This window comes from Mobula birostris, chromosome 2 (genome assembly GCF_030028105.1).
Source record: "Mobula birostris isolate sMobBir1 chromosome 2, sMobBir1.hap1, whole genome shotgun sequence".
NCBI classification, from domain to species: domain Eukaryota; kingdom Metazoa; phylum Chordata; class Chondrichthyes; order Myliobatiformes; family Myliobatidae; genus Mobula; species Mobula birostris.
In genome coordinates, this window is record NC_092371.1 from 104,353,337 (window position 1) to 104,375,812 (window position 22,476).

Consider the following 22,476-nt stretch of genomic DNA (forward strand, 5'->3'; position numbering starts at 1 on the left):
TACAACCAATGGCTTCTGCAGTTCAGCCTCACCAGTACCCCAGCAGCTAAGTGTGACTCCTTTTCTTGGTCTTCCAGAGTATCCACCAATACGGCCTCAGCTTCAGACATTCTGGGAAATTTGGGGTTTCCCATCATTCTACCTACTTCCCCAGGCCATAACACGACTGGTTTGGACTGGGTGTACCATACAGTTCTTCATTTATGCTAATCATCCAGCCTGGACAGACGTGCACTTCCTCAAAAGCAGCTCTGAACGCAGGGTGAATGGAAAAGGTTTTCAGAAAGCTCTCTCCAGCTTTCTCCTTGCAGGCTTCCACTAGCCTCCTCACAACAGGAGTATTTGTTCCCACAAGAATTGAAGCCTCAGCCTTCTCAACCAGGTCCGGACAAACCAACACTAACGTATCAAGGACCTCCTCTATTCCCACATCTGCCCCCAAAATCTCCAGCTTCAACGACAAGTAACTATCATACAGGTAGTCATTAGTACTATGGCACCGAGTGGCGTTAATGGTAAATGCGTCGAATACTGGTTGTAGAAAGATCTGAACAGCAGAGTAACCTGAGAACCTGTGTCAAGTATGGTTTTGACATAAATACCTTCGATTCATACGGATACACTGGAGCTTGGCCCCACTAAGCCCTCAGGAGTAATGTTTTTCACTTTAGTGTCTTTCTTGATGCATTGATTGGAATGTGTGTGTGTGTTTCACCCCCCCCCCCCCCCCCACCGGAGAGGCCAGGCCGTTCCCTCACTGGGTCTCTTCAAAATTTCCTGACTTCCCTTTCTGCTTAAGTAACTGTGGGCTCACTTTCCAGAGGTTTTCACATCCTTCACGTTCCCACCTGAAGTGTCCTTCCTCACCACAGTTGCAACAGACAATACCAGTCACTCCCCTTTTCAAGGGACCCCATTCAGTAGGCTGGAGCGTGGCTAATGTTTTGCTGTTATTTAAGACAGAGGCCCAGTAATAATCCCTGTGCAGTACTGCAGATCACACACCTCCACTCAGAATAATGCTACTCCACACACGGCCTGCTGTCTTTTACAGATATGCCCATTTTAAATCCAGTCTTCCATGTCTCCATGGATCCCATTTGCCTAAATCTTCTGGATCAACTTACCATGATGGATCTTGTCAAAGGGTTTGTTAAAAGTCCGTGTATGCAGCATTCTCTTTTCTACCTTCATCAATCATCATTGTTAGCATCTCAAAAAAAAAACTCAATCAGATTTGTTTGACATGACAGGCACCACACGAAGCCATGCTGACTAGCTCTGATACATCTCTGCTTTTCCAGAAATGGGTGGGTCCTATCCCAAAGAATCTTCAATAATTTTTCTACCACTGAGGGAGGACCCATGAACTTATAAATTCCTGGTTTGTCTTTATTCCATGTTAAACAGAGGAACAAGTTTGGTTGTATTCTCTATTTGCCTAGTAAAGGCAATGTCAGTCTTTTGCCTTTCTCAATAACCAATTTCTAACAGATGTGTATCATGCTGTGTACTTTGACATCCTGCCCTGCTGTTCACTACTACACCAACATTAGAATGAGGATAATTTACTCCCTCTCAGGTTTTCTGGATTCTGAGCTGTAGAAGTCGTGAGATCTACAGACTCTTCGTTAGATGGGGCTCCTGCTTGGTACATGGTCTTGAAATGCTATCTTTCCAAATGCAACTTCACTTTTAGTGGTCATCAGCGAGTGACTTCCAAAACTTGGGGGTTCAGGGTATGTTTTAGTTTGGGTACTAAAGAGTTACTTTTGCACAAATTTTTTATAGTTATTATACAAATATTGGTCATTACTAAAGTTCATATGCTCAGTGATATAAATAACTGATGTAAATAACAAATATGATGAGTAGTCTGATACCTATTGGTTTCTGCAATACAGATTATTTACAAGCAGTGGTGCTTTAAATTTTAAGGGCTGCATAAATGTGTAATGTTTTCAAAATAATTGAGAGTATATGTTATTGTTGAGAAATTGCAATATGGACGTAGCTCCATTCTTAAATATTATGTGGCTTGAAGTTTCAATGTAGTAATGAAACTGTTTCATCTTCAGTAGTGGTGTAGTGAAAGTTCTTCCTCTCATACCGGCTTTTCAGTTTGTATCATGTTGTAATTAAATTTAGGAATAGTTCTCTGATGTACCTTCAAAAAAAAAATTCATTATTTGTATTGGTTTCAAGATGGTGAAAAGCTTGACTTGTGTATTATTTGTACAAATAATTTCCCACTCAGGATCAATAAAGTACTTTATTATTATTACAGATCAAATCATATCAGAGTGCATTGGTCTAGAATAAGGTAAAATAATAACAATGCAGAATAAAGTGTAAAAGCTACCAAAAAAAGTGTAGTTAATGTAAGTGATAAAGTGCAAGATCATAATGAGGTCTGTTCAAGAGTGATAACAGTAGAATAGAAGCTATCCTTGATCCTGGTGATACGTGATTTCAGATTTTTGTATCTTCTGCCTTATGGGAGAGTGGAGAAGAGAAAATGTCCATGGTGGATTATGCTGGCTGCTTTACTGAGGCAGTGAGAAGTAAAGACAGTTCATGGAGGGGAGACTGGATCATGTGTTATGCTGAGCTGTGTCCATAACCCTGCAATTTCTTGTCATGTGCAGTCCAGTTTCCATACCACGCTGTTATGCATCCAAATAGAATGTGTTTCATGTTGCATTGATTAAAAATTGGTAAGAGTTGACAGGGGCATGCCAAATTTCTTTATTCTCCTGATGAAGTAGAGGCTTTGTTTAAATGGTTGATATTTCCCTATTTTCTGACATCATGACTACTTTGATGCCAACCAAATTTTGGTCCTCTGAAATGTAATAGATTTTTGTGAACATGTAATCCAGTTAAATGATTGGGAAGCAACAGTATTACTACTCAAGGTATAGTTGCATAACTTGTCGTCTTAGCCACCATGAACTCACATTGGTGGAAAATATGTTATGTTTACAATCTGTTTTGTGATTCCATTATAAACCTAGTTCAGAATTTTAAAGCATGTTACAGTGTTGCTAACTTCAGGTAGAATTTCTTCTGATATTAAGCAGTAAATAGTTTCCACCATGCTGTTCTGTAATTTCACATTTGATAAGTCAGAAAATGAATAATTATAGGTGCATCTTTGTTGTGCAGAATTTCTGAAAAGAAGATGTTTGTTCCATTTGAAATCTGTCTTCAGTGGATGTAATTCAGACATTTCAGACTCTAAACTGACTGGGGTCTGCAAGTGAGAAATTGAGGATCCAGTTGCACAGGGAGCTATGTAGGTCTTGGAGCTATTGATTCAATACCTCCTTGTGCAATTGAATTTTCAATTTCCTCACTTGCAAACCTCAGTCAGTTTGAATTGGCAACAGCATCTCCTCCACAATCACCGTCAGCACAGGTGCACAACCAGGCTGTGTGCATAGCCAGATTGTAAGTGCCTGCTGTGTTGGCTTTATATATGTGACTGAGGCTAAGCACGTCTCCAGTGCAATATTTAAGTTTGCGCGACACCACTGTCATTGGCTGCATCGAAGGTGGTGATGAATCAACATGTTGGAGGGAGGTAGAAAATCTGGCTGAGTGGTGCCACAACAACTACCTCTCACTCAGTGTCAGCAAGACCAGGGAACTGATTGATTTCAGGAGGAGGAAACCAGAGGTCCATGAGCCAGTCCTCATCAGGGGGTTAGAGGTAGAGCCTGTCAGCAACTTTTCAATAACTTGGTGTTATAATTTCAAAGGATCTGTCCTGTGTCCAGCTCCTAAGTGCCATTACAAAGAAAACACTACTACTTTCTTAGGAGTTTGCAAAGATTCTGTATGTCATATAAAACTTTGACAAATTTCTATGGATGTGCCGTGGGGAGCATACTGACTGATTGCATCACTTCCTAGTCTGGAAACACAAATGCCCTTATACGGAAAAGAAAACAAAAAGTAGTGGATAGGGCCCAGCCCCCCCCACCATTAAGCACATCTGCATGGAACACTGTAGCAGGAAAGCAGCATCCATCATCAGGGATGTGCACCATCCAGGCTATGCTCTCTTCTCGCTGCTGCCATCAGGAAGAAGGTACAGGAACTTTAGGACTCACACCATCAGGTTCAGGAACCGTTATTACCCCTCAACCTTCAGGCTCTTAAACCAGAGCGGATTTCAGGGTGGAATGCCCAAGTTGCTGCAATCTTTCATTCGTTCTGTTATGGTTATCATTCTATTATGGATTGATTATGTCCGCAAGAAAATGAATCTCAGTGTTGTATTTGCTGATGTACAGTTGCAAGAAAAAGTTTGTGAACTCTTTGCAATTACCTGGCTTTCTGCATTAATTACTCATAAAATATGGTCTAAATCACAATTATAGACAAACACAAACTGCCTTAAGTAATAACACACAAACACCTGTACTTTTCATGTCATTATTGAATGCAGTGTTTAATCATTCAGAATCCAGGCTGGAAAAAATTTGTGAACCCTTGTATTTAATAACTGGTAGAATGTCCTTTAAGCAGCAATAACCTCCACTAAATGTTCATTGTAGCCTCTAATCAGACTTGCACAACAGCAAGGAGGAATTTTAGACCATTCCTTCATAGAAAACTGTTTCAGTTCATCAATATTTTCTTCAGGTCATGCCGCAGCATCTCAATTTGGTTAGGGTCTGGACTCTGACTTGGCCATTCCAAAATATAAATTTTCTTCTTTTTAAACTATTCTGTGTTGATTTATTTTTGCTTTTCAGATCATTGTCTTGTTACATCATCTTCTAGTAAGCTTCAGGTGATGGACTGCTACCCTGACATTGAAGCAGGTTTTGATCAGTTAGTTCTTTGTCATCCTGACCCCTCATATGAAATCAATCTACCATGTTCCAGTTAGAACTTCAAGAAGCTAAATGGTCGAATCTTTTAAACTTAACATATTAATTGGCGATTAGCTCTCATTGTAGTAATTGAGATAATGCTGATTTGCATTTCTTAATTGATTCTGTATAACCTTCAATTTTCCCTTGGTGATTCATTCATGTTTATCAATTTAATTAGGGAAGGAAGAGAGTTAGATGGGAAAAAAAAAATCCTAAAATAATAATTCCTGAAATGTCAACTGACTTTTTGCATAAATGCTCCCTAATCTTCTCAATGTCTTTTTTTTGAGTTTACAGATAACATTTGTGAATTAGTTGATAGCTTGCAGTTAAACTTGCTAAAATATTTTGTGGATTTCTATTATAGATTAAAATATATTTTGTTTCTATTTCACCTGTTAAATATTTGTGCTTTTATAATATAGAACAGTATGGCACTGGGTAAACTATTCGGCCCACGATGTGCCAATTTTGATACCAGTTTATACTAAATCACCACTGCCTTGATGGTCATGTTCCATCTTAAAGTCTCTTAAACTCTAACAAGCTGCTAGCTTCACTGCTAACCTTTTCCAAGTATCTCACCCTTTCTATGTGACAAAAAAAAATTGAAAAAATAAACATGCCTTTCACATCGTCTTTAAACTTCACCCTCTAACTTTAAAAGCATATTCTCTAGAGTTTGACATTTCAATTCTGGGGTAAAGATTCTAACTGTTTATGCCTCCGATAATTTTAAACATCTCTATCAAGTCTCCACTCAGCCTCCAGCACTCAAGGGAAAACAACCTGAGTTTATCCAACTTTTACTTAGAGCTCATGCACACTAATCCAGGCAGCATCCTAGTAAACATCCTGCATTATCGTAACAGTCTGCACGTTCTTCCTGTAATAGGATGACGAGAGTTGTGCACAAAACTGCAAGGGTTGTACAACGGAAGTTTTATATAGCTGCAGCATGATGTCCTCACTCATACTCAACACTGCTGCCAATTTTCGTCCTCACTCATACTCTACGCCGCTGCCAATTTTCATCCTCACTGGTATTTTATGCTACTACCAATTTTTGGCTGGCTGCAATCAGTGTGAGAGGTTATTCTTTGCTGACACAGTGTGAGGTTTAAAAAGAGCCAACAGAAGGCAATTAAAAAAGCCACGAAGGGGGAAAAAATGAAATACGAAGGTAGGCTAACCAATAACAGAGGATACAAAAAGATTTTTCTGATATATAAAGAGCAAATGAGAGACAAGATTGGATATCAGACCACTGGAGAATGATGCTGGACAAGTAGTAATTTGGGACAAAGAAGTGATGGAATGTAAGTATTTTGTGTCGGTCTTCACTGTGGAAGACACTAGAACTACGCCAGAAGTGCAAGAGTCAGGAGACAGAAATGATCGTGTTGATACAGGTGGACCTTCACTAATCGGCACCATTGGGACCTGAGGAGTGCTGGATTAGTGAAAATGCCGAATTACAGAAGGATCATATTAAGCAATAGCTAACTGCCTCATCATACCTTTAAAATATCATGTAAATCAGTACAAGTTAGATAATGAAACAAATATTAAATGAGTAGCAAGTGAGATTTTAATAGAGTAATATACTGTACAGGCACAGATAAAATAAAGGATACAGGTAAATGTACAGCAATTAACTTATACAAATATGTTGAGCACTTCCACTTCTAAAGTGAGACGTTTAATATACCTTTAGGCAAAGTTACATGTCTGCAAGTGTGGGGTTATCAGGATCATCAACATCTTCATCTTGGAAAATGAGTGAAGCATCAGGAGCTGGTGCTGAAACTGGCACAACAGTTTGTTCAAAAACTGTTGATGTTGGTGGCAGCACATCTGGGCGAGCAGAAGTTGATGCCACTGGATTTTGAAGTGTTAGCTCCCCTGTTGCACTTTTTCTAGCATTTGTTTTGAACATATCTTCCAAGGTAAGCTGTTTCATATATTTTGGTCTCTCTCTGATTAGCCATTATTTCTTGAAACACCCATTATTTCTTGCTCAGTTATAAAACACCGTTGCTCTAATCCTTTCAGCAATTCACCTGTCAACTTAATTAGCCTGTCAACAGGAAGTCTCTCTGCTGCAACTTCCTTATCTTCATCACTGCTCTCTCCTCGAATATCTTCCTTCTCTGGATGTACAACCATCTGCACAATTTCCGAGTCAGTATAATGATGAACAGCATTGTACACCTGCTCAGGGCTTAATTTTTCATTGGAGACTAACTTGGCGAATTCGTCAACAGACTCTGCTGCTGCTTCCTCGTCTGCGGAACGTTTTTCACCACACACTGCACGAAACTGGAAGCCGTGACGCTGCTTGAACCAATGAAGCCAGCCTTCACTATAGTCACACTCATAATCTAGTCCTAGTTCTTTATGAAACACTTCTGCTTGTTCCTTCACCATATCTCCAGATAGTTCAACACCTTCACTTACACGAAGATTAAACCACGTTATCAGCACTTTATCTAGTTCCGAACTACTTCTGTCTTTCATTATTTTTCTTTCTTTTTCAATCTTTTTATTAATTTCGAAGTATAGAAACAAAACATAGCAATAATACAAATAGTAGGAGAAATATTGTTACACTTAAGAAAAGTAATTGTAAAATCAAATAGTGTAAATTAACAAAGCTCCTAATCATGTAGAACTGACAACGGATAATACAAATCAAAAAAAAAACTGAAAAGAAGTCATGAAAAAGAAAAAAAAAACAAAACCAAAAAAAAAACCCATCCCCAAAGAAAAATAGAATTAATCAACTAAACTAAAAGACTTGGGCAAAACTAACAACTTAAAAATGGAAAAGAAGAAAACCTTAGTGTCGACGACTCCATTCCCCTCCAACAACAGTACAGAGAGATAAAATAAGTTTGGAAATGATCAAATTACATCAAGTGAAAATGCTGAATGAATGGCCTCCAAGTTTTTTCAAACTTAATGGAAGGGTCATAAACTGCACTTCTAATTTTCTCCAAATTCAAACACATCATAGTTTGTGAAAACCAATGAAATTCCTTAGGAGGGTTAATCTCTTTCCAATTCAACAAAATGGACCTCCTAGCCATTAAAGTAAGAAATGCAATCATCCTTCGTGACTGAGAAATGGGAAAAAATTCTTCAGTTGGTGAATTCATCCTCTGTATGTGCTAAGCATAGGTTGATACAGTTTAAAGTAGTGCACAGGGCTCATATGTCCAAAGATAAACTATCTCGTTATTACTCTCATATTAATCCAATATGTGACAGATGTCATTTCGAGATAGCTTCTTTAACCCACATGTTTTGGTCATGTCCCTTGTTGGAGAAATATTGGAAGGATATTTTTGATATTATTTCAACGGTCCTAAACATAGACTTACAACCTCATCCAATTACCGCTATCTTTGGACTACCAATGATAGACTTAAATAATTTAACCTCTTCATCATTATTTTTCTTACATACATCTGTTTCTTTGAGCCACTGTCAGCAAAAAAAGTAGCAGTTTTTCTTTCTGTTTCTTTATATCGTACACTGGAAGAGCCAATGTTGTAATACGCGCAAGCTTTTCACTGATACACCACTGTCCAGTTTTTTCAAGAGTTCAACCTTATCTTTAATGGATAATGTGCGGTGTTTTCACTTCACAGCCGGAGGTGCATTTCCTTTACTCATTGGGGCTAAGAAAGAGCCAGTGATATTAATAAATGCAGGAAAACAAGCAGGAATGGCCTGTCTGTGCTTACAAGAGCACGCCAACACATGAACAGATCTAGCTCAACCAAAACAATGTGCAGCAGATTGGTATGGTGGCCCGGGAAATTTGAAATTACAGTTGCGCAGAATATTTGAAATCAGTGCTGGATTATCGAAGAAACCGGATTACGGGTAGTCGAATTAGTGAAGGTCGACTGTATTACTAAGGCAAAAGTGCTTGGGAAGCTGAAAAGGTTGAAGTTAGCTAAGTCCTCAGGACCGGATGGTCTACACCCTGGGGGTCTAAAAGAGGTAGTTGAAGAGATTATGGAGGGATTAATGATCGTTCAAGGATCACTAGATTCTGGAATGTCCTGAGGACTGGAAAGTTGCAAATGTCACCCCATTCTAAAAAGGGAGGGAAACAGAAGAAATGAACTAATAGACCAGTTGGTCTGACCTCAGCAGCTGGAAAGATGTTGGCATCTATTATTAAGGATGAGGCTTTGGCATAGTTGGAGGCACATAGTTGCAGGCCAAAGTCAGTGTTGTTTTGTAAAGGAGAAACCCTGCCTGACAAATCTGTTGGAACTCTTTGAGGAAATAAAACACAGGATAGACAAAGGAAAGTCAGTGGGTGTTGTTTATTTGGATTTTCAGAAGACCTTTGACAAGGTGCCATATATGAGGCTGCTTAACAAGATAAGAGCCCATGGTATTACAGGAAAGATACTACCGTGGATAGAAGATTGGCTGATCAGCATAAGGCAGAGTGGAAGTAAAGGGGGCCTTTTTCTGGTTTGTAGGGGTCGGTGTTGGGACAACTTTTTATGTTATGATCAATAATGTGGATGATGCAATGGATGGCTTTGTTGGCAAGTTGGCAGACAATATGAAGATGCGTGGAGGGGGAGGCAATGTTGAGGAAGCACGGTTCATGCAGAAGGACTTGTATAGATTGGGGGAATGGGCAAAGACATAGATGGAATATAGTGTAGAAAGTACATGGTGATGCACTTGGGCAGAAGGAATAAAGGCGTAGATTATTTCCTAAATAGGGGGAAAATTTAAAAGTCGGAGGTACAGAGGGACTTGGGAGTCCTCGTGCAGGACTCCCTAAAGGTTAACTTGCCGGTTGAGTTAGCGGTAAAGAAGCCAAATGCATTGTTAGCACTCATTTCAAGAGGAGTAGAATACAAAAGCAAGGATGTAATGCTGAGGCTTTATAAGGTATTGGTCAGACTGCATTTGGAGTCTTGTCTGCACTTGGACTATTGTGAGCAGTTTTGTGCCCCCATCTAAGAAAAGGGGTGCTGACATTGAAGAGGGTCCAGAGAAGCTTCATGAGAATGATTCAGGTTGTCGCACCCTAGGAAAGGTTTCACTGCTAACATAATGGTCTTTCTGTAAAAGCAGTATTTGGGTTATGGTTCGAGATGATGGGTGCTTTGGAATGTGAACCATCCAATCAGGGGAGTGGGTTTTTGTGTTGTGTGAGCTGGGTCCTTTGTTCAGCGGTAGAGGAAGAGAGAAGACAGTGGAGAGAACCATTTGAAGGACTGGACCCAATGGGGGACCATGATTCGATGGAGCGGTGCCGGGGTCTACTGAGGTTCGGTGAATATGTATGACTTTTGGAAGAGTTGAGCTCCGACTTGTGCGCATTTGACTGTTTAATTATAATAGATGCTTTTTGTTTTTTTTCTTTCTTTTCTTTACTAACCCTTTAATTAAGTTAAGATTCATAAATATAAATCCTTTAATTATATGCAGTGTGATGTCTGTTATTTCATGGCACTGAGTTGTAACAGGGTAGCAATTAACACAGCATGCACTCAAACCAGGATTTGGGGTGGGAGAGCCATCTCAATCTCACGGGTTTGGCAGGACTTGAGCAGCCAAAGAAACCAGGTGGGTTTCATGGGAATGAAAGGGTTTCCATGTGAGGAGCATTTGATGGCTCTGGGCCTGTATTTGCTGGAATTTAGAAGAATGAGGGTAGATCTCATTGAAATCTATCGACTATTGAAAGGCCTAGGTTGTGTTCATGGAGAGAGGATGCTTTCTATAGAGGGAGAGTCTAGCACCCGAGGGCATAGCCTCAATTGAGAGGTGTCCATTTAGAACAAAGATGGAAAATTTCTTAGCCAGTGGGTGGTGACTCTGGAATTCATTGCCACAGACTGCCGTGCAGGCTAAGTCATTAGGTATATTTAAGGCAAAGGTTGATGGGTTCACAATTAACTAGGGCATCAAAGGTTACATGGAGAAGGCAGAGGAGTGAGGTTGAGGAATAATAATTCGACCATGATGGAATGGCAGAGCAAACTCAGTAAGCCGAATGGCCTAATTTTACTCCTTTGTTTTATGATCACTGAAGGCAAACATGCCACCTTCTTCACCATCTTATCCATTTGTATAACCACTCTCACTGAACTAAGGATCTGGATCCCATTATCCCTCTGTATCTTAATGCTATTAAGGGGTGTACCTCTCCTTCCACTTAACCAAAGTGCAACACATGAAATCCCATCTGCCATTTCTCTGCCCAGCTGTAGGCAAAGAAATCCCACTTTACACAGTCCACAATTCCACCAGTCTCGGTGTCATCCACAAACTTGATAATCTACTCACCTACATTTTCATCCTACAAAGTTTGTAGTTATTGATATGTAATCACAAACAATAGAGGTCAGCACTTGTCCTTGTAGAATGCCTCTGGTCTCAGCCCTCCAGCCAGAATAACAGCATCACCCCTACTCTCTATGGGCAAGTAAGTGCCAAGACTTGAGATTGTTTGATGTCATTTCCGGTATGCAAGTGTAAAGGGGAACAAAATAATTGTTACTCTGGATCTGATGCAGCAGAACAACATAATAATTTTTAAAAAGCCATAAATATAAATACTTAAGATAGCTTATATCCATTTTATATCTATAAAGTGATGCTAGGCACAGGAATGTCTGTACATAAGGTGACTAACAGAAAATGATTAAGTATGGTAGTGGGGTGGGTTAATGGTTGAAGGTGTTGATCAGCCTTACTAATGGGGAAAGAAACTGTTTTTGAGTCTAGGTGGTCCTGGCGTGGACGCTAAGTAACTTCCACCCTGATGGGAGTGGGACAGTCAGTCCATGAGCAGTGTGAGTGGGATCCTTCATGATATTGCTGGCCTTTTTCTGGCCCCTTTCTGTATATATAGGAATCCAAACTTAAAGTTCACCCTGAATCCTGTGCATCATTATCTTCTGAATCAACTTACCGAACGGGATCTTATCAAATTCATGTAGGATCATGACAAAGGATTACTTTATACACCTTTCAGGTGTAAATGTAATAATTAACTTCTGGTATGCTAATTTATTAATAGTTTAATAGTCATTTTCCCACACAAATTTATTGACGTTTTTTGGTATGGCATCCTGTTTCGGTTGCACTGTATCTAGATTTCTGTTCTGTCCAGTTTTCTGATATTTCTGTAGTGTCTAGCTGAGGGAAATTGTGCTGCACTCATCGCATTCCTTGTTGATTTGATGCAAAACTATGCAACTGACTTTGTTTTGGTGGTTTGATGTACATGTGATGCATTAAGCTATCTATAGAAAATCAACTGAGACATTTTTGGGCGAGGATTATCTGTGTATTTCCACTGGTTTCTTTTTATTGTTCTTTGTGTGAGCCTCAATGTTTCAAATTATTAGACTTAAGAACATCGCAAGTTTCACCTGTTTCTGTTTTATGTCTGTCATGTGTGAAGCCAAGCAGAGCTGCAGAACGGATGATGTTAATGAGAGAGATTACGAGAGACAACGGAGAGCCATTCAAAATGCTAATAAGAGAGAAGAGAGATAACGAGAGAGAGAGAGAGAGAGAGAGAGACACGTAACTCAGTATGTTAGCGTCTGCCACAGACAGTTTGCTTTGAACCTGAACTGTTCATTAACAATCCTGCTGAGACAATAGGAAGTGTGAAGTTTGATGGACAGGTGATACCCCATCAGGGGGATAAAAAAATAGCGGGTTTGCTAAGGCACAACACACACGCCACGAGACCCTGGAAAAAGTATTGTGCCCCACAAGTTGGTGGGAGTATGGAGGACCAATTCACGGGAATGGGCCAGAGGCTCACAGCGTGTAAAGGTACGACCGGTGGGGACCTGTTGTGTGTCCGCCCTTGCCTGGGTGCCGGGTTCACCATGGAGGAACGGTCGCATCTGGAATGGAGGGGTCACAGTCGGTGACCACAGCGGGATCAGAAGGCATCAAAAGGTTTGCCTGAAACCTCAACCGCATATCTCTCCCCTCCCCTCTCTCCCCTCCCCTCTCTCCCCCCTCTTCTCCCCTTCCCCCCCTTTCTTCTCCCCCTCCTCCCCCTCTCTCCGGTACAACAGCGATTACTTGGAACTACACTAGACTGAACTGAACTCTGCGTCACCTTAAGACCGATCATTTTACCCCTAGACTGCAACAGAGCTTGGTTGATTCCTATTACCCTATGTCTGTGTATATGTGTATACTATCATTGCTAACCTGTTACATTTATATCCTTGTGGTTAGTGTACTGTATTACTTATTTTTGTTAGTAAAACTTTATTAGTTTCTAGTAATCAAACTCCAACGAGTGTTCCATTTCTGCTGGTTGGGCAACCCAGTTACGGGGTACATAACATGTCTTTGTGCATGTTCTCCCCAGTAAGGGGTTACTCAGCAGTAAGTGTAAAATTTCTACTTAATGTAATTTTGTCTTTTAAGTTCAAGGTGCTGACAGCTGTTAAAGCAGTGCTCTATAGATGTAGAAATGATCAGCCATCTGTTTGGTAGTCATAATTTTGGAATATTGTGATATTTCAAAGCCTTGCTTCCTTTAAAACACTATTTAAATCTGATAGGTTGCACATGTCGCAGTACATGATTAGACTTCTCTCTCATTCCATTTATGTCCATTTGATAATTTTGCAGAACAGAAGCCATCTTGTGCCATATTACATCTTTGTCAATGGGAAAGCTTTGAATTATTTCTACTGTCTATCCACCATCTTCTAAAATTTCCAATTTCTCTCTTGCCTATTTGCTGAATTTTTTTAAAAGCCAATGGGAGACCGCTCTCCATTCCCCCCTCCTTAAGCCCATCACTCCAACTGGGGCATAGGCTGCCAATAGCAGCTTAGAGTCCTTTGTCTTGGATCAGTCTTTCAAGCTATCCCTAGGTGTAGCCCATCCCATCCCATCCCTTCCACCGACTGTTACATCATTAGTTGAGCCTTAACTGATAACTTAAAGGAAAATTAAAGATCAATGATAAAATTAACATAGTTTACTCTATTGTAAATTGGAAGAATTATATTGAGTATCACTATCCTTGTAGTGAGGTCTCTCTAAAGTCTCGTTTACTCCATGTGTGTTGTTCTTCACTGCACCTTGTAGCACATCGAGCAACAACCTTGCCATTTCTTCAGCATTTTGGTGTTTTTTTACAAGACCGAGTTGCTAGCTCAATGCTCAACCCAGCACGGGTGGAAGCATGCAAGGAGCCAGCCGGAGTCAAACTTGCCTCAAAGTCCGGTGCAGGTGCCATTACACTACCAGCCAGCCTTATTTACTCAGTATTATAGGTTTACTTGTTTGCACAATTTGTCTTTTACACAATGGTTATTTGTCAGATTTTGTAAATGTTATTGTATTATTTTCTTGTAAATGCCTGCTAGAAGATGAATTTCAAGGTAATATATCGTAACATTTGTACTTGGATAACAAGTTTTACTTCGACTCAAGATCAGCATAAATTTCTTACTCTCTTTTTACTTATTTCTAACTACCAAGTTACCATTGCAGTAACCTCATCCCATGGTTACCATAATATTCAAAAGTTTACCAATGTTGGTTAGGAAGATGCTCAAAGGCTGGCCTTTGCAACCTGCTTGGTAGAGAATTCCAAAAATGTGCAACCCTGAGCAAACAGAAACCTGGCAGGCAAAACAGCTAGTTTATAAAAAGAAGAAAAGAGGGATGGTGTAGGAAAGGCAATCCAAAGTTTAGGATCTTCACAGAATAAATTGTCACTTGTAACTGCAACACAGTAAAGATAATATATCCAAGTATTCCAATTTTTACTATTTTATGGGGATTGGGGTGCATGATATAAAATTGAGGTAAGTAAATGACTCTCACAGCATTATATGAAAACAATGCTTAATTTGTCTGAGTAAATCTATTCAACAATCTCCAATTTTACCTTTGCAGGCTTACAATATTCATGTAAATGGTGTGTTACATTGTCGAGTTCGATACAGTCAACTTTATGGACTACATGAGCAGGTGTGTTTTTAGATTTTGTGCATTACAAAAGAAATGTTGGTTCAGAGAGAGTTGGCTGAGAAAGGTTATAATGAGGATGGCAAATACTGTGGATTTTGATCATTTTTGCATGGTAACACTTCCTCCCAATGGTCCAAAGACATATCGGGTGGGTTAATTGGTCATTATAAATTGTCCTGTGATAAGGTTAGGGCTAAATTGGGACTGTCGTGGTTTGCTGGAGTGGCGGAGTTCAAAGGGCCTATTCCGCAATAAATTTCTAAATTTTATGCGATGGACCAATGCCATTAAGCAAGGAAACTGTGGACCCAGTTTGGGAACCACTACTCTAAATAAATACATACATGCATACAAAACACTTTGCAGTTAGCAAAAGGTTTGGATTTTTTTGAAGGTGCCATTTAAAATTTGACTGGCAGTGGTGGTCATTTGTGGAAAATGAATGGAGAGGCTGCAAATGAGTGAAATTCTGAGGGAACTTGTTGCTCTTGTTTATGAATCTGAGTTAACAGGTAGGTCCAACAGATAGTTAGGAGGGCAAGTAGCATTTTGGTCCATGTTGCAAATTGGTTGAAGTGTAAGAAAAGGGAGTTTTTGGTTACATTCGGATCCACACCCTAGACTGTGCGCAGGTTTACTCCTCTGCTGAATAGCAGCAGAGTATATAAAAAATAAATCATTTATTCTTCATAAAGACTATCTAGAGGCTGTCCAAATGTAATTCGCCAAGCTAATTCCTGGAATGAAAGGATTGTCCTGTCAAGACAGGTGAATCTGTTTGATTAAACTGAGCTTTGATAGCCATTTGAATATAAAATCCTAGGAGGCTTTACAGCAGATATTGAGATGTTTTTTTATTAGTGGAGGAACGAGGAACAAGGACCAATAGCTACAAACAGGAGCCCCGCGTTTAAAACTTGGGTTCAAGGAAATGTCTTCTGAGAACAGTGAATCTGTGGCATTCTCTGCCCCAGAGGACCACACAGGCCAGGTTATATGATATATATGAAGGTGGAAATAGAGTATTTTAATGTCTAAGGAATTGAAGGATATGGGAAACTTCACAGAAGAGGAGTTGAGGCCAGCATAGATCAACCGCAGTAGCACATGCAAAATGCTGGGGGAACTCGGGACATGCAGCATCTATGGAGAGGATTAAACAGTTTACTTTTTATTCCTTTCCAAGATGCTGCCTGACCTGTGTTCCTCCAGTAATTTGTGTTACTCTGGACTTCCAGCATCTGCAGAATCTATGTTTAGATCAATCATCATATTGAATGTCAGAAGCTGTTGAAGTTGAGAGCAATTACTTTTCAATGGTTCAGAAGGGTTGTAATTTTACATTACAAATTAGTAGAAATAATTGTAAAGTATGAATGATTTAGAAAAATATGTGAGTGCACTATTTCTATATATGGTATTTAAAGCTACAAGTGAATATTTTTGTTTTTTTTTAAAACTGAGCTTCCTATATTGATTTGTCGAAATACTTTTCGCATTGTTAGAACCAACATATTTTAATGTTCTATTCAAATAGAAATCTGCAAGCACCTCCAAGTTTCAGTTCTAAGTAGTTGCTATATATTTTTCAGCTGAGAAAGGAATATGGGAACAATGTACTTCCTCACTTTCCTCCTAAAAAGATATTCACGCTAACGACTGCAGAAGTTGAGCAACGTCGAGAGCAATTAGAAAAATATATTCAGAATGGTAAGAATGTATTGCTTTTCACCTGTGTTAATGCAAAAATCTGTAAAATATTTAAATTTAAGTTACTTTTTAAAAGCTATTGTTCAGAAGAAATGTAAATTCTTACTACAATTTAATATCTTTGATTCTTTCTGATTTAAGTTTAGCATGAACTTGCCCCTTGTACCTCATTATTGAAAACAGGTTTTTTTTTGAACAGAGTGTTGGGTGCCTGGAATGCCCTGTCTAGGGTGGTGATAGAGCTAGAAACATTAGGAACTTTTAAGAGATGTTTAGATAACCACTTGATGTGAGGAAAATGGAAGGATATGCACATTGTGTCGGCTGAAGAGATTAGTTAGCCATTTGATTACTAATTTAATTGGCACAACAATGTGGGCTGAAGGGCCTTTTCCTGTGTTGTACTGTTCCATGTTCTAGCTTCTTCAATGGTGTCTCCTTGCCCTCACCTATATGCACCTTGTTAAATAGCCCTGTATTTATAGTAGTTATGTGCTACTCCTATGCCCATCTAAGCTTATAAGCATCTTTTAAACATATTTCTATATATTTGAGACAGAAGAAATCTAAAATGCATATAATTTTAGATTTTGTGGATTACCCAATATTTGTACATGCTTTAGGAACTACTTATCCTATGTTTTAACAAAGTTTCAAAAAACAGGTATGCCTGCATAACGACTTCGTGTTCATTAATGAGTTACAGTCAGCCCTCCTTATCCACGAGATCCGCATGCCTGAATTCAACCAACCGCAAATCAGGAAAACCCGGAAGTGCTCTTCCAGCACTTGCTGTTTGAGCATGTACAAACTTATTTTTCTTGGCATTATTCCCTAAACAATGCAGTATAACAACTATTTTACATAGCATTTACATTGTATTAGGCATTATAAGTAATCTAGAGATTATTTAAAGTAGACGGGAGGATGTGCGTAGGTTATCGGGATCGAAAAACACCGGAAGTTCTTTTACTAAGTAAGTCAGAACAGGTACATCCGGTATTATTTAGCGTCAGTTAGTCAAACAAACGTTAGTCTTAGTATATTAGATTAGATTATGAAGACACTTAATTGTCATTTAGTAATGCATGCATTAAGAAATGATACAGTATTTCCTCCGGTGTGATATCACAAAACACAGGACAGACCAAGACTGGGAAAAAAACTAACAAAACCACATAATTATAACATATAGTTACAACAGTGCAACAATACCATAACTTGATGAAGAAGTCCATGAGCACAGTAAAAGTTCAAAGTCTCTCAAATGTCCCACATCTCACGCAGACGGGAGAAGGAAGGAAAACTCTCCCTGCCATACCTGACCACGGTCCAACTCTGAGTCATCCGAAAACTTCGAGCTCTGATCAGCTCCCCGACACCGAGTACTGAGTGCCATCTCTATCCGAGCGATTCGACCTCCATCTCGGTCGCCAACAGCAGGCAAAGCCGGGGATTTTGAGGCCTTCCCTCCAAAAGATTCCCGACCACGCAGTCATGACAGCAGCGAATGAGCATTTCAGAAATTTTTCCAGATGTTCCTCTTTGACATCCGTCTCCAACAAATCAGAATTGTCCATGGCCCCTATTTAACGGATATGATATCATTTTTCACCGGAGGGCTGCGGAGGTATATATTTTACCTTTCTATGCATATAAAATACTTAAGAAACGTATGTTTCAGCACCAGGCTCAGGAATGGAAATTCCCAACTTCAATCCAGTGACAGACCGCTCCCAAGTGCGCTCTCCATCCGTGCGGATCAAAAACCCAAAACCCAATAATTAAACCACTGCGTTGCTTAGTAATAATTGTAGCTTTAATCAGGGCAGGGCCTTTCTCACTTTATCCTTTAAAATTGTTCCGATCGTTGACCGACTATAGCCTAACGCTTTTCCAATGACCAGTGGCGTTTCACCTCTTTCCGATCACTATTATTTACACTTTATTTTCAATCGTGATCGTGATTATTTTTGGGAACAGGAAAACTGCGGATTCAGAGCTCTACCACCGGGTCCTAATGTCCACCGCACTGAGACAGGTTAAATAAGGTCCAGGGTTCCGCTGGGTTCTAAGGTCCACCGCATTGAGACAGGTTGAATAAGGGACTTGAGTATCCGCGAGGGGACCCGGAACCAATCGGATAAAGAGGGCCGACTGTATTTGCTCCTCTCCTGCCCCTATGCTTCTACTTTTCAAATGGGAGTTGTAACAAAAGATAATTGCATGGATTTTCCTGTCCTTGAAAATGACAGGTATAACCCTGTGTATATGTGTTTGTGTGTCTGCATGCACATGTAGTGCAAAGAACAAAAAAAAATGGGAAATAAATAGTGAGGTGGTGTACATTGGTTCATTGTCCATTCAGAAATCTTATGGCACAGGACAAAGAAGCTGGTCCTCTCCTGAAAAAGTTGAAGAGTTTTACACTCTTGGCATCCTTTGTAAATGAAAATAACTTGCTTGCCTAGAGTTGAAGTAATTATCAACTAACTTTGAAATCTTCCAAACCTGAGAGAATATACATTTACATAATATTTATTTAGGAACAATTTTTGTGCTTTGGCTTAACTGATTCTTATCTTGTCCTAGTGCGCCAAGATTCCCTGCTTGGCAGCAGTGAAGCATTCAACAGCTTCCTCAGGAAGGCACAGCAGGTATGTTGGTATTCATATTAACCACAAAACAAATCAAGAAGAATGCCAGAGAACAGTTTACCATTGATATTAAAGTACTGAATTGAGCTATCGGCCAAGGACTGAAGGAAACCATCTTAATACTGATAACACTTCATGGGGCTTGAGAGGTGATTTTTATTTTGTTTCACATCAATTTTGCTGAATTAATAACACTAGCTTTGCTGTGTTTTTTTGTATCTAATTTCATGGTATGATATATGATCTAGGCTGCCAGTCTACTTTCCTGTAGATCATGTTAGCTTTTATCTGCTGAGTAAGATAGTTTTTCAATGGAAGAGTAAATGTTGACTGACCTTGGTGAGAATTCTCAGCTTGGAGAATATTTCAAAATTAGTTAATGTAATTTCCAGGACACAAGTGTAAGGAGAACAAAATAATTTCTACTCTGGATCCAATGCAGCACACAAAAACACAATAAGGTAAAGAAGTACATAGCTTATATACATGTCTATAAAGTGATGCCGCACACAGGAATGTTTGTATATAAAGTGACTGACAGGAAATGACAGGTGGTTGGGAGGGAGACAAAATTAATTTTGGCTTTTGTATCTCATCACTTGAAATCTGGCCTTTGCTCTGCTGCTGTACCTAGGAGAGTTTTACATTTTAATTGCACTTTGAAGTCTGTTCAGCCCATATTCACCCAACTATTTGTTATGCTGTTATAATGTTTCCTTCAAAGATTTTTTTCAGAACCACCTGAAAGTCCAGATGTTGTCAAAAATTTGCATTTTATCAGTTTAACTTTTGAGCTGTTGATTTATCTTCCCCAGAGTGATGGTTTAAAATACTGACAAAAAGTTCCATTGTCACTTAGTGCTTAGTGAAAAATGAGACGTGTTCATCCATTATTAAAGTTGCTGCATATCCATCATTGTCAAGTGACATTGTAGCTCCTTTAACTCTGCACTTTTTATAATGAAAAAACAAAGGAATTGTTTCATTTCAGCCACTTAAAAAAATTAGAGCTAAAAATCTGCAAAATAGGATATAAAGGATGTGATCCTTGCAAAATGAGGGAGTAGTGTAACTTGCAATGTTTTTCTTTCATGCTTCCCTATGATATTGAGCAAGGCCATTTGGCCTATCTGACTTTCAGAGCAATCCCCCACTCATCTCTCACTTACCAACAACCATTCGATTTCTATTCCTTTGCCTCTGTCTGTCTCGTCTGAATTCTGACAGCAGGAAGCTGGAGTGAACTTGTGCAGCCACAGAGAATGTGTAAATGCCATGCAGATAGACCACAAGTCAGTAATGAACTGGGGTTGCTGTAGCTCTTGGGCAGCAGCTCTATCTGTAGTGATACTCAGCTGCAGGTTGGCTTGTTCATTATGTGCCATGTCATATGACGTGGCCGACTATGGTATTTCCATGACCATGATTGTTCTTGGCAAATTTTTCTACATTTGCCATTGCCGCTTTCTGGGCAGAGCCTACAAGATCGGTGACTTCAGCTATTACCAAGGGAGAAGGTCCTGAAAGCAGACTACAGGGAGTTAGGAAGGAAGTTGAGAAGCAGGACCTCAAAGGGACTAATCTCAGGATTACTGCCTGTACCACATGACAGAGAATATAGGAATAGAATGTGAAGGATAAATGTGTAGCTGAGAGATTGGAGCAGGGGGCAAGGATTCGGATTTCTGGATCATTGGGGCCTCTTCTGGGGCAGGTGTGACCTGTACAAAAAGGACAGGTTGCACTTGAATCCCAGGGGGACAAATATCCTGGTGGGGAGGTTTCCAAAGGCTATTGGGGAGAGTTTAAACTAGAATTGCTGGGGGGTGGGAACCAAACTGAAGTGACGGAGGAAAGGGAGGTTGGCTCACAAATAGACAAAGTTTGGAAACAGTGCGAAAGGGAAGATAGGCAGCTGATAGAGAAGGGACGCACTCAGACCGATGGTTTGAGATGTGTCTATTTTAATGCGAGGTGTATTATGAATAAAGTGGATGAGCTTAGAGCGTGGATCAGCACTTGGAGCTATGATGTTGTGGCCATAACAGAGACTTGGATGGTGCAGGGGCAGGAATGGCTACTTCAAGTGCCAGGCTTTAGATGTTTCAGAAAGGACAGGGGGGGAGGCAAAAGAAGTGGGGGTGTGGCACTGATGATCAGATATAGTGTCACGGCTGCAGAAAAGGAGGAAGTCATGGAGGGGTTATCTACAGAGTCTCTGTGGGTGGAAGTTAGGAATAGGATGGGGTCAATAACTCTACTGGGTGTTTTTTTATAGACCATCCAATAGTAACAGGGATATCGAGGAGCAGATAGGAAGACAGGTTCTGGAAAGGCGTAATAATAACAGGGTTGTTGTGGGAGATTTTAATTTCCCAAATATTGATTGGCATTTCCCTAGAGTGAGGGGTTTAGATGGGGTGAAGTTTGTTAGGTGTGTTCAGGAAGGTTTCTTGACACAATATGTAGATAGGCCTACAAGAGCTGTACTTGATCTGGTATTGGGAAATGAACCTGGTCAGGTGTCAGGTCTCTCAGTGGGAGAGCATTTTGGAGATAGTGATCACAATTCTATCTCCTTTACCATAGCATTGGAGAGGGATAGGAACAGACAAGTTAGGGAAACGTTTAATTGGAGTAAGGGGAAATGTGAGGCTATCAGGCAGAAACTTGGAAGCATAAATTGGAAACAGGTGTTCTTAGGGAAACGTACGGAAGAAATGTGGAAATGTTCAGGGGATATTTGCGTGGGGTTCTGCTTAGATACGTTCCAATGAGACAAGGAAAGTATACAGGAACCATGGTGTACAAAGGCTGTTGTAAATCTAGTCAACAGGAAAGAGCTTACAAAAGGTTCAGAAAAAAACTAGGTAGTGATAGAGATTTAGAAGATTATAAGGCTCGCAGGAAGGAGCTCAAGAATGAAATTAGGAGAGCCAGAAGGGGCCATGAGAAGGCCTTGGTGGACAGGATAAAGTAAAACCCCAAGGCATTCTACAAGTATGTGAAGAGCAAAGAGGATAAGATGTGAGAGAATTGGACCAATGAAGTGTGATAGTGGAAAAATATGTGTGGAACTGGAGGAAATGGCAGAAGTACCTAATGAATACTTTGCTTCAGTATTCACTATGGAAGTAGATCTTGGTGATTGTAGGGATGACTTGCAGTGGACTGAAAAGCTTGAGCATGTAGATATTAAGGAA

At 39.9% G+C, this 22,476-nt stretch overlaps 1 protein-coding gene across 2 annotated transcripts in view; it reads left to right on the forward strand.

Annotated features, from left to right (window-relative positions):
• snx17 (sorting nexin 17) overlaps window positions 1-22,476 on the forward strand; it is an 88,463-nt gene that overhangs the window by 20,199 nt on the left and 45,788 nt on the right. For both annotated transcript variants that reach the window (XM_072245867.1, XM_072245873.1), the window contains exons 2-4: window positions 14,832-14,906; window positions 16,499-16,616; window positions 19,209-19,273. In XM_072245867.1, coding sequence (XP_072101968.1) covers window positions 14,832-14,906; window positions 16,499-16,616; window positions 19,209-19,273 — 258 coding nt within the window. The remainder of the gene's footprint in view (window positions 1-14,831; window positions 14,907-16,498; window positions 16,617-19,208; window positions 19,274-22,476) is intronic.